The sequence below is a fragment of the Phaenicophaeus curvirostris genome, chromosome 2 (genome assembly GCF_032191515.1).
Source record: "Phaenicophaeus curvirostris isolate KB17595 chromosome 2, BPBGC_Pcur_1.0, whole genome shotgun sequence".
Lineage (NCBI taxonomy): Eukaryota > Metazoa > Chordata > Aves > Cuculiformes > Cuculidae > Phaenicophaeus > Phaenicophaeus curvirostris.
In genome coordinates, this window is record NC_091393.1 from 3,651,307 (window position 1) to 3,664,973 (window position 13,667).

General features: G+C 35.0%; 1 protein-coding gene across 1 annotated transcript in view; it reads left to right on the top strand.

Annotated features, from left to right (window-relative positions):
- ASCC3 (activating signal cointegrator 1 complex subunit 3) overlaps positions 1-13,667 on the top strand; it is a 277,171-nt gene that overhangs the window by 138,730 nt on the left and 124,774 nt on the right. The window contains exon 14 of the mRNA XM_069851132.1: positions 3,855-3,989. Coding sequence (XP_069707233.1) covers positions 3,855-3,989 — 135 coding nt within the window. The remainder of the gene's footprint in view (positions 1-3,854; positions 3,990-13,667) is intronic.

The following is a 13,667-nucleotide window of genomic DNA, read 5'->3' on the forward strand; positions in this document are numbered from 1 at the left end:
AGAGGAAAGACAAGGAAGAAAATAAAACCAAGACCAGCTAAGTTTATACTAAGAATTAGAATAGAGATTATAACAATTCAGAGAAGACAGAGCAGGAGGTACATCAAGAAGGAAACTATAAAAGTAATTAAAATGAAGAATGTAGGAAAGATGATAGTGTATGACAGTAGACCCTTTATTATGGATAGATTTAGAGCACAAAGGCCAAACTAAGGAAGTTATTCAATATAACATCCTTACTGTAGCTTTTTACATAGAATTTCATGAGCAATAATAAAAATTACATGGGACTGTATGATATAGTATTCATTATGGTGGGTACATCTTAAGTAAAGAATAAATTTCCACGTTAAAAACAAAATACTGAAATTGAAATTGCAGGTCAGATGTCTTTAAGAAGTAGTTTTATTACAGACAAATAAATTAGCAAGTGCATAATTACGATAGTAATAATATCTGTAAACTAAATAGGAGTTATTACCCTTAGAACTTCGTATATCTAAATAGAAATGTAATTAGGTAAATAAAAATCCTTATTAGGAATCGGGTTTTGTAACACTTGGAGGCAGTTTCATGGTGACCTTAAGGAAGAAAATTGTTGAATAGATTGATCTGTTGATCCATATCCCTAACTGTTCATTTTAAGTAGAAGGTAATACCCAGGTCAAGAACTGAATATGACATAAAAGAACATTAGAAGGATTTAGCTGGATGAAGCCAAACAGTGTCTTGAAACTACATAATTTGTACTGACATTTCATTAAATATATTCATTCTTTCATCTTAATTTCATAGAGAGGAGTGATCCTAAGTGTCTGGCAAAACCTAGGCCTTCAGTCATAGAGGAAAGGTGTTAAGTAAAACAGAGATGCTTATCTCAAGCACTTGAGTGACCAGCACTCTAATAACAAGATAGTAAGATATTTGAAAGAGTCAGTATGCTTCCACGAAAAGGTGAATGCACCATTTTGGAGTTATCACAGAGAACGTTAGTTTGAAAGACACATTTTCCAGCAGCAAAAGTGAGTACAAGCATTTGTATTGTCCAGTCAGAAAGAAAGGCGAGGGTTTTCAAATATGTGATTATAATGATATAATATTATATGACACTTTCGTTACATGTCTGTGTAGTGTGGTTATTCTTTCTCCTCTGAGTGAAAATATAAGTGCTACTACTAGTGTCTAGTTATGCATCTTTTAGAAAAATACTACTTTTCATAGGTATTTTGAATAATAGCATGTTTTTCAGTGCTTTGGTGATGCACTAACACATTTGAGAAAGATTGCAGCCTGGAATATGCAACACCTGGGGAATGCAAGCACTTCCTGTTGTGAATTTTAAATGAAGCCTTTGGTGAAAGCATTTGATTTGTTTAATACTTTAAAAAAAATCTGGGGAGGTTACCTAGCTACAGACTCCTTTCTTGTGTATTTTTTATTATTTAAAAGCTTTGGTTTCAGGAGAGCAGCAGCAGACACTTTCAGCGCTAGGGCTATGTACAGCAGAGCTAGCTTTGAACTGCAGAGTACAGATCTAATTACACAGCTTGTGGCTGTGGAACCACTTCTCTCTATTCTAAATTGCTTTTCCTAAATTATTTGCATAATTTAATGCACAGAGATTTTGCCACCGAAATACTATGTTCTCTGACACAGTTAGGACAGGCTAAATTAACCCTCTTAAGACTATACTGTTGTCTCACAATGTATTTGGTAAATGCTTAACTATTTTATTGGGGGTGGGGGGGGAGCTCAACAAGTGTTACATGACAATTTTTAGCTAGGACTAGTTCTTTGCAAACATACTTGGTGATGTACAGTCATTTGAAGTAAACATTAACCTCAAGATTGGGCATCTCTAATTTGTTGAGTTTTTTAATCATGCTATCTGTCTACCTCTCACTGAGAAGTTCTGTTAGAAGAAATTAGTAAAATATGAAACCAAGATGACTTTAGAAGTGAAGTAGGTTTTTTCAGATAAACTTTTGATACAGGGTTTATAATAAGTGAGAATTCATGGAAGAAGGTATAAGGGATCTGTTCATAAAAGGAAATTGCTGTTTTCAGTAGTTATGTATTTTTATTCCAACTGTCTATAAAAAAAGGTATACAAATACATAAATAGACAAGTAATCTTTAAGACATTAATGAAGACAGAAGGGACATACACTGTACTTTAGTTACATTGTGGTTCTCTTATTTTTCCAAGAAATTTTTAAAATATTTTGTCAGTATGTAGTTTTTAAGTTAGAGAAAATTTATGTTGCAAACTGTGACATGTATCTGAGAATAATTCTACTCAGATGAAAGCTAATAGTTGTAGGAGTCACAGTGTTACTAAATTTATGATGGAAAGATGTATCAAATAAGCTAAAACAAAGTGAATAGTAGTTCCTGCCAGTAATGTTATGCACACACTGTTTCTCTTTTATCTCTTCTCTGACACCTGAATTAATTTGCTTGGTTTTAATTATAAATTTATAATTTATATAAATTCACGACTATTATGTCTACTTTTATATAAAATTATCTGTACATTATATGACTATAATTAAATTTTTAACTTCCAAGTTAAGAACAGAGGCAATAACTTGTTTAATTATATCCCGAATACTGCCACTTTGGTAATAGTGTTTCATTTAAAGTAATTCAATTTATATACTGCAAGTTGATACCTGCATGATGGTGCCAAAAGGCCAGGGCTCTCTGGAAACTGACTTACAAATCTTAGCATTGAACTGAAACTACCTTAAAACAGAACTGCAACTCCATAGTTACAGTTTTAATTAAGATTAGATGGACTTTCAAAACGGCGTTTGCTATTTTCTCAAGAGTCCAACACTCAATTTTTTCTATATGTGAGTGTTAAGAACACAGAAATTGTTGTACTTGATCAAACAGAAGAATTGTCTAACCAACACAATTTAAGCAATTTAAGAGGTCAATTTAAGCAAACCCTGGACAATACAGTGTGCTTAGGGGGACAATACAGAAAGTGTTTTCTATAGTATACCTTTCCCAGACATTCAGTACTGTTACTACACTAGAACTAAGTGATGTTTTCCGTTTCTACATCAGTTGGGGGCTTAATGCCAAGATTCATCTCAAATGTGCCTTACAGTGAATCTTAAATTTAATACACACTTCATATACGTGTGTAAAGGAATAAGTATTAACATCTTATTGCTGTCTCTTGGTTCAGATACCATACGTGAAGGTTATAACCATAATCAAGTGACAGGGGTGTTGGTTGGATGATACCCAACTGTGTTTCCAAAACCTGCTGCAGACATGGGTAAAAATAATTATTGATTAGCACTCAATTCTTAGTTGGTATTTTCAAGGAAATGTCCACAATGTTTCCAAGGGATCTCCCTGAGTGATGACTTAAAACCCATAATCTTATATTTTAGTTTAAAATTTGTATCCCTACATGTATTCTGCACTTGTTGGTGCTTAAATTCATTCATCTTTTTGATTGTCCAATGGTGTGAGACAACAATATCCTCCTGAAGTTCTTTATATTCAACTGTATCACGCAGTCAAGTTGTACCATCAGGAAACGTCACCTCACTGTTTATTTCCAAATCACTTAGGATGTGTCAGAGAACACAACCCTTTACATTAGTGGTAATCTCTGTATTTTGTGAAAACTGCCAACTGTTGGTTTGGGGTTTTTTTGCCAAAAATTGTTCTCTATCTTTTAAAAACTAAAGAACTAAAAAGAAAGAGAACCTTCTTAAAAGCTCTTTGAAAATATTAAATGTAATATAGGCAGGACCACCTGCCTATTTTCATTATTTGATTAAGACTTATGTTATTTCTTATCAGCCCTGTTTCTTTCTGTCTTCAAGGTGATGGTGTTTGTTCATGCTAGAAATGCCACAGTACGAACTGCTATGGGTCTTCGAGAGAAAGCAAAAAACAATGGTCATATTTGTCACTTTTTGTCACCCCAAGGATCAGATTATGGACAAGCTGAAAAACAAGTAAGTAAATAATTTACACTGATATTCTTTACAGTCCTAGAATTAATGTTTTCAGTCCAAGATAGGAATAGATGAAGTATTTTGGAGCTTCTGGGAATATATACTTTTCTCTTAAGCTATTGAAAGTACAAGTGTTTATTTAGACACTCCCAATTATTGCTGAAGTAGTTTGAAAAAATTATATGCTTATTTCAGCAGGGCATATTGTGTGAGGTATCTGTCAAAGTAGTAGTTTCCCAGCTTGTTCTGTATTTCAGTGAAAACTACTGCTGTTTTGTTCTTCTCTTCATTCTGGGATTGAATGAATTAGAAAGCATATTCTTATGTTGATGGGAACCATTAGAATGTTGCAGAGAAAAGTTCTAAGCCTATTTGGAATACAGGCTATTGCTGCTTGTGATTACATAGTGATTTAAGGTAGCATTTATTGTACAAATTAAGAGAGTGATAGATGAGATGGCCTTTGGATTGGTTGACTGCATATCTGAAATAACTTATTTTTCTAAGAGTATTTATGCATCACACTGAAGTCTAGGAGATACTGAGTAAAATAACAAATCATAAAATTATGGAATGGTTTGAATTGGGAGAGACCTTGAAGATCATCTAGTTTCAACCACCCTGCCAAGGCTGCTCCAAAATTACTTGCTCTTTCTTCTGTCTTCTACATCCTGTATGTAATGAGCGGACACTATGACAAATCTTTAAACACAGAATAATATAAAGTATGGACCAGTGTTGACTGCTTTTTTTTTTTTAAGATGTCAGTGACTTTTACATTAAGATGCAATTTGCAATGCTAGTAAGGAGATTTTGTTTCATTTTTTTAATCATGAAGAGCACATTTAAGATCAGGATGCTTTTTTAATGAAGTTGTCATCCATTCTTAAAGTAGTTGTCTTATCATCCTTAGATCATGTGCTACCTGCCAATATAATGCATTCAAACCAGCTGTCTGCTCCCAGTAACCCATTTCCATGAGGGAGTGAACTTTTGGTTGCCAGAATTTATGCTGCTAGGGTGTCCTGCTTTTGGTTAGCCTCTTTCCTGGCTGCTTTTCAGCTTGGGCAGGAAATCCTGGAGTCATAGTACTGTAATGACTTCTTAGAAGGTGGACTAGTCTACACTACATCAAAAGGACGAATCAACTGTTTCTAGCATTTCTAGCTGCTTCAGAAAATAATGCATAATGTGAGTGTGTTTTGACAGAACATACTTAACACTTTTGGCTATAACAGGCAGATTACATCTCTGAGGCAATGCATCTTATGTATCATATTAGAAAGGACAGATAGGGAAGAGGAGCAGAGGGAGTTGTGCTCTCGGTTACAGAATCACTGAACTGTTCAGATTGCAGAAGACCTTTAAGATCATAGAGTCTAACTGTAAACCTTGTTAGATCCTTGTCTGTGCAGACCTCCGCAGTGAAACTGGCCATATGCAGCTCCTGGCTGGTTCAGGGTTGGACCAGGATGGAACAGACAGGGATATTGTGTTTGAGGTCTGTTATGGGCCACCTGTCCATGGGGACGTAGTGGATATCATAGAATCATAGAATCACCAGGTTGGAAGAGACCCACCGGATCATCGAGTCCAACCATTACTATCAAACACTAAACCATGCCCCTTAGCACCTCGTCCACCCGTGCCTTAAACACCTCCAGGGAAGGTGAGTCAACCACCTCCCTGGGCAGCCTGTTCCAGTGCCCAATGACCCTTTCTGTGAAGAATTTTTTCATAATGTCCAGCCTGAACCTCCCCTGGCGGAGCTTGAGGCCATTCCCTCTCGTTCTGTCCCCTGTCACTTGGGAGAAGAGGCCAGCACCCTCCTCTCTACAACCTCCTTTCAGGTAGTTGTAGAGAGCAATGAGGTCTCCCCTCAGCCTCCTCTTCTCCAGGCTAAACAACCCCAGCTCTCTCAGCCGCTCCTCATAAGACCTGCTCTCCAGCCCCCTCATGAGCTTCGTTGCTCTTCTCTGGACTTGCTCCAGAGCCTCAACATCCTTCTTGTGGTGAGGGGCCCAGAACTGAACACAGTATTCGAGGAGCGGTCTCACCAGTGCCGAGTACAGAGGGATAATAACCTCCCTGGACCTGCTGGTCACGCCATTTCTGATACAAGCCAAGATGCCATTGGCCTTCTTGGCCACCTGGGCACACTGCTGGCTCATATTCAGTCGGCTGTCAACCAACACCCCCAGGTCCCTCTCCTCCAGGCAGCTTTAAATATGACTTATGAGGAGCTACTAGCAGAAGTCTCCTGCTGACCAGCCTTCATTTTCATTTTCAACCATCTCCTCAGGGGATAGCATTATTCAAGCTATGAGGTTCATAGGCCCATGAAGTTCATAGGCTGCATTTAGAGACAGCTTTTGAATCCAACCAGACTCCTACTTGGCTTGCTGGGAAGAACTGGAGGTAACTCTTGCCATGAATGACAATTGAGCTATTAGGCTCAATATTCAGAGGAAGGCAGTGTTGATAAACAGCAAGAGTTTGGACTGTGGTCTTCAGGTGAGCAGTCTTCGACTTATTCAGAGAATTGCATGGTAGAATCCCCTGAGAAGTTTCCATGAAGTAGACAAATCTCTCTGCTTTTACACTGTACAAATGGCTTGAATAGAGAGGAGTTCACCTTCTCATAACTTAACATCATGATGCAAGAAATGGGAAAACTGTAAGCTTAGCTTTAAATGCTATAAATACAAAATGTGAATAAAATATTGTCACTGTATGTGTATTCATGTGAAATGTGCTTGTTATTCTAAGCAAATTCTGAAGGGAATTTGAACTTTTATGTTGGGAAACTAGCGTTTTAACATGAAACTACGAGCATCATTCTTTTTCAGAAGAAGCTGTAGAAACAAGTTCAGTATGACTTGAATAGTTAAATACTTCCAAGTGTTCTTGTATCTTACAGGAGAAAGTGAAATATGAAAGATTAATGTGAGAAAGTATAGAATTTTTCCCAACAGGATGTGATATGTTCTTAAGAATTAGTATATAGGAAAAGTCCAAAAGTTTAGACCAAATGCCGTTACAAATGAAGCCAGTGATGATTGTCTTGGAAAGCAAGACCATGAAGTATGACTCGTAAGCACAGAACAAATTTACAACCAAGGACTGATAAGAAAGAAGGGGTGTGAAGAGCATAGCAGTGAATGAGAGAGAATTGTGTTCTTCAGCAGCATTCACATAATGTTGTTGTGGCTGCCTCAAGTCTTAAAATGGCTATCAACAGACAGAATAATTCATTTAATTCCTTCAGTGTTCAATATATGTGATATGCACATTTTACATTAATGCAAATTCACATTATTTTACTTCTTATGCATGTAAATATGACCTAGATCCTGAAAAAAATATAATTGGTGGTAGTGGTGTTATTGTATTAGACAAAATATATACTGCAGTGTACTTAGGGGCTTCTTCAATGACACCCATGAATAAATTAGTAATGATAATCATAAAAACAGAGTGAAGGCCTAGTTATACTGAAGCCTGTGGCAAAACATCACCAATAACTTTTTCTACATACTTCCATTCATCCTTTTCCAGGATCCATTCACCAAAGTTAAATTATTTTACTTAACATAAAAAACAGGTATTTTGTTGGTTTTGCCTCTGTTACCTGATAAATATTACCTACAAAAGGAGTTTTTTAGATATAAAGGAAATCTAATACATTTTCTCTGTTCATAGGAAACTTGTTCTCATTTAAAATAAAAATGCATATCAAGTTTAGAAATTATGTCACAGCATATGTTTTTGAGCCCTATTTTTATTTATATATAGTTATCACAATAAGGATGCTAATCAAATAAGATATATACGCTGCCAGGTAGCAACTCTGCGTAAACAGTCATCAATAATCATAAAATGAGTGGTATACTAACAACATTTTGCTGAGCAATTAAGGCTAACATATTAAGACATATGAGTAGACCAAAGATTTGGGTGATTAGAGCATGTGGGGTTTTTTATTAAAATTATTACTGTTCAGTCTCAATTTCTAACAGAAGTGACTAGTAACAACAGTAATGTATGTTCATTTTATCAAAGATGGACTTATCTTTTCTAATCTCATGTTTTGTCGTAGTAATTTTCTGCACTAAAATGTCTAAAGATTTCAAAGTGTATCAGGTAGAGACAGTGAAGTCAAGCTTCGATAAAGAGACTTTTTCCCCACTACCTTTCTACTTCTTCTCCAATTAAGTCATTTCGTAATTAAACACGTAAGGCTCAAATAGCACTATATGAAGCATGTGCAATGCATGTCTACGTTCAGGTAACCTGAAAGTGTAGCAATTTTCTTCTCCACTGCTAATTCTAATACCGGAGAGGTTTACTGGCTAGGGTAAGCACTCCAGTGGCACGTAGGTGTGCAGACAGAGACTAAAAATATATGTGTAAGTGACTGTGACCAGGAATTATAACTGTACACTTTTCTAGCATTAAAACTGTCAGGGGGGTGGGAAGGAAACAAAAAACATTATTACTGCAGCCAAGTGTAGTTCTGAACAGAATGAGCCAGAGTTGTAGAAATGCTGCAGAGACAGACTAATGGATTGATAGTTTTTGTGGACAAGAAGGACTAGATGTTGTGAGATGTTTATAAAGCAATGTAAAGAATTGAGCAGGGCCTGAATTTCTGTTTGAGCTTCAGCAAGATATATACAGCCTTGATGTGTGTCATTCCTCGTGTCTTAACTGACTTGCCTACTGATCGAGACCTGGGATCTCATGCTGATCTTTTCACTGGTTAATTTTTCTCACTGTGAAAGTTCTTATTCATTTAAATTATAGTGAATTGTCATTAGAGGTGGATCAAGCTACACAGTAATCTCTTAATGACGAATTTCTGGTGGCCAGGAGAATATATTGGGAGGAGCATTGATACATACTCTTCCTTAGGCTTTTGCTGTTCAGAGACAACTGCTGTAGACAAACTTTCATTCTGACGTGAAACAGCAGTTCTTATACCTTATACAAATACATCTTATCCAATACATTGTGTATTACCATGATAAAACACATGACTTGTAAGAGCTTTTTGGGATTCTTTTTAAAATCCATGCTCAAAACACAGCCTAGGGTCTTTGTTCTCAGATATCTCAAAGCTCTACCTGTAGGTTAGCCAAATGGCATTGTGGAACTGATCTGTCCTTGCAAGCATTTACCGTTACTTCAGAGTGCTTCAGTTGTCCAAACTCTACCTTCAATCAACATGGTCACATTTTAAATTTTTGATCACCAGTAAAAATATGAAATATCCATGGATCAAATTGTATCTCTGGAGAACCTCATTAGACATTCTACTAAGCTAAAGTTTCTACATTCAATTAATTTCTTTGATCATCATTGCCTAATTTTAATCTCCTTAATAAGTGAAATTCATTTTGTATAGTACTAAACTCCCAGCGCCATACCATATAAATTAAATTTCTGACAGAAGTCTAACTGTATTATATCAGTGCTGTATGATGCAGAGTGATTAATTTAAGCTTCATAATGATAATGTCAAGTTTGTCTGACAAAAGCCATTGCGTATAAAGGGATGTTTATTGGCACAGTTCCCAAAATTATCAGGCAACAGGCCATTCAGTCTTGCCATTTCATTTGGTATGAAATTTAGCAATACCTGGAAGAGAATATTCTTGATAATGTAATACAAACCTTGTTTTGTATTCCATATACAGTGTTCAGTGTAATGAATGAAGATGATATTGAGAAACATATGAAATCAAGTGTATGACATAAAAGAATAAGTAATGCTCAGATCATGTGTGTTCTAGTCTAGACACAGCAAGTATACGTAGAGGCTACTTGAACACATAGAAGGAACTGAAGAATAGGATAGAATAGTTAGAAGCGTTGTATTATTTGCTGGCCTTTAAAATTTGAAACCAATTTTACTAATCCTCTTAATTGTCTGTCAAATGTTTTTAAATTATTAGAAATTAATTTTTAGAGAACATTCATCAAATATTTGATGTGTAATCATTTGTTTGACATTTAATTATTTCGGAGCAAATCCTCATTTTATTTTTGTTTTACTAATAACACATCTAATATTTGATATGCCATTTAAAAACTATAAAAATAAGATGAGGATATGTATTCAAATATATTAGGCTATATTAAATGTCAAACATATATTGAATTTCCCTATTTGTTTTATAATTACTGTGGGTTTTTTTACTTTTGAAAAGTACTTGCTAATTATCTCTCAGAGAATGGAACAAAGCTCTTTATTTTTCTTTCATGGGATATTATATTAGGTAGTCCTTCTTAAAAGTCAGAAACAAAATTCATGAGATGATGTGGTCACAACAATTGACAAATTAAAGAAAAATGTGTGAGTGATCATACTTTTTTAATGAATCCTGAGCTTTAGTGAAATTTTAGTATTATGAGCTATTTAGATGGACATTTAGGTTTTAGATAGGTCTATTTACAGAAAAATGTATTGTGAGCATTAGAAAAATGTTGCCTCCAGGTTTTTTACGTATTAGAGTTAACTTAGTTACTACCTACTGTAAACTGAAATCAAAAGTTGGCAGACACAGTAAACAATTTCTTTTTGCTTTTGCTTTTCCTGACCTTTAAAAAGGAAAAACATTTGAAGTTTGATGTATATTTCTGTTATTATGATAGTTTTTTTTTTTAAGTGTCACTCTAGAAGTCGTATTTGCACGGCTTTACATTTGTAGTTCTATTTTCTATTTTGTAGTTCCATGTACTCCTGTACATTGTATGCGGTTGACAGGAATTTTCTAGTGTTTCTATTATGAATCAGAAAGTATAGAATATATAGTATAGATTGAATTCTGTTATCTTTCTAAAAGCCATTCTCTGATCCAAGGATTTCAGATTCGTTCACTTGTCTCTCGAGATCTGATAGTTACAGCAGTGAGGTAACAAGTAACATTCTTCTGCTATCCTGTGAAAAATAAAATGGACTTTTTTTTCCCCCCAATCTATGGGCTTGATCATATATTCTGTTTTATCTATCATGAGTGTCAACTTGATATGCAACGATGCATAGTTTTATCCTGTTTATCTTTGGAAAGCTGCCTCATGAATATTTGTTCTACTTCCAGAAGATATGCTGTGTTAGTAATGGGACTCCTAGAAGCAAAACGGGTTAGCAAACCTTTTTCTAGAATGATCTCTGAGGTTGAGAATACAGCTGACAGGGCTACTAAATTTATTTTATCCAAGGAACTCCAAAAAGACATTTTATGCTTTTGTACACAACATTTCAGCAATTTCAGAGTTACTCAGGTTTAAAATCAATAATGGATTTCATCACTGTAAATGTAAGATTTAATACCTTTCTTACTAATCCTCCATGGAAATGCTCTGATAAACTGTAGGATAATGCATTGCCTATAGCATCCCCTTTCATTGTTGATAAAATTTCTTATTAAATACTAAATGCACTTTGTAAGATCATTTGCAACTGTTGTCATAGTTATAATATGATTAAGCTTCTTTCCTTAAAAGAAATCTATCACAGCCTCCTGCAAGGTAGTGCAGCATTTGTATTCAGTCAATTTTTTTAAATGTCTTCTTTATTTGTGCTTGTAAATACAGAAAATGAAAATCAAAGATGTATTGTTTTAAATAATGCTTTTAATAGTTAATTTGATTTAATTGTAAGATTTTATTTTCATGTCTAATTAAAACACACTGAAACTCATTTCTCTCTGGGATATAGGAGCTGTATTAGACTAGCAGAGGTTCCTTGCTGTCAGGCTATGATATTGCTTACTGCAGTGAGTAGCTTTAACAAGCTATTTCGTTGATTCTGCAGTCACAGAAGTTTTCAGTCAGTAGCAGCATATATGTATTTTTTTTCCTTTAAAATAGGCATAAATGTTGATAAAAACTAACTTATTTCAACATAAATAAGTGAATATATTAAAAGTATTTAAACATTTTCCTACGCATTTTTGCTGTTCCTTACATGAGATTTTGTGGTCTCCTTGTCTTTCCTGAAGTTTTAACCTCATTCAGGGGCACTGACAGAGAGAAAAGCCACACAACATTCCATTTTCCTTTGACTATGAAAATCTACTTCAGTTCTTCAGTTAGCTGCTAGAATATTTTAGCATATAATCCAGGTCAAAAAGAAAAGGTTTGCTAGGTCTTTCTGCACTATTTATTGGTTGATAGCTTCCCTGGGTAAGATGATTTCAACTCAAAATCTCATTGTTACACAAAGTATGTATGAATATGAAAATAGATATGCAAAGCCATTTGGGAGGGAAAAGCAAAACAAAACAAAAAAAAATTCAGTATTTTTTTTTTTCATATTCACAAGTTTGGAAAACAAGACTGCACTCTTTCCACTTCAGTAACACAGCCTACTACCCGCTTTTATATTTGACAGTGCTTGCTTTCACCATTTGTAATGAAGCTCTGGTATATATTAAAAATACGTAATATTTCTTGAGAGGATAAAGCTCCCTTTTCATCATGTTTTCTTCTGTCATTTAGCAAGTTCAAAGGCTGGCAATATCTGATCACTTGTGAACACTCCAGCAAAAATAAATAATAAGATAATATTAAAGTCAGTGGAGATGCTTTCTGCCCTAGCCCATCTCTAGCCCTCCTTCCGGGAGCTTGGTTGGCTCAGCTGTTTTCAGCTGCTTCCAGTCCCTAGGGATTGTTCCAGGCAAGGAATTAAAATTAAAAAAAGAGAAATCCCTAAATTACTAATGACCTATAGGTCTTGCATAGCTTTTCGAAGATGTGCCGGTTAGTTCTTGGCTGCAATGCATAATCTTGTGCAATATGTTCACAACGAGACTGTAGACAATAATCATATTTTTCACGCACCTCTTCTTTGTCAGATATACCAACCATACTGGCAAATGGTTTTGGTCACATGCAATTTAACTAGCTTCATATGGAAACCATATGCTGACTAGAAATAGAATTTAAAGAGATCCTATCTACTTAGGAATTCATGTGTCGAGAAATAGTGTAGCTACAGTAGGTATTAGTAATGAAGAGAAATTACTGAACAGTAAATAAGAATTTGTGGGTTTTCTGTATTGTGCACTGACAGTGAGTGCTGCTTGTGATCAGTTGTACTTTAAATTTCATGATAATTACATTATTCTCAAGCAAACTTGATACTGTTCAGTGATTAACATTCTATTAGAAGCTGTATTTGATTTCTTTTACAGGAAAAAAACAAAGTAAATTTTCCAAGGTCCAGTGAATTGTGTTCAATTTAGCTTTTTCTACAGCATCACAGCTGACTTATAAAGGAACCTTGCAAAAGCCTCAAAGTACTGTTCATTGGGGTTGTAAATGAACGACATAAAAAAACCTCCATTATGTGGTTGTTCATTGCTTTAAAGATGCAGGCCATCACAGGACACCCTTTGTAGGTGCCTTTCCTGAAATAAAATTCAGAACAAAACCTGTAGTTCAGTTATCCTGTAGAATAGGAAGTGCTTTCTTCTAGGGTTACTTGATGTTTTTCCTTTGGATTATCGCTATTAACTCACCATGTTTCTTTCACTTTCTGAGGGTTCATGTGAATTTATTTATTTATATTGTATAAAATAATACAATAATCATATAGGATTTTTTAGACTGTGATTATTTTAAAATTGAATTTTTGACCTGTCATAATTGAGAAGTACATGTTCTTTAACA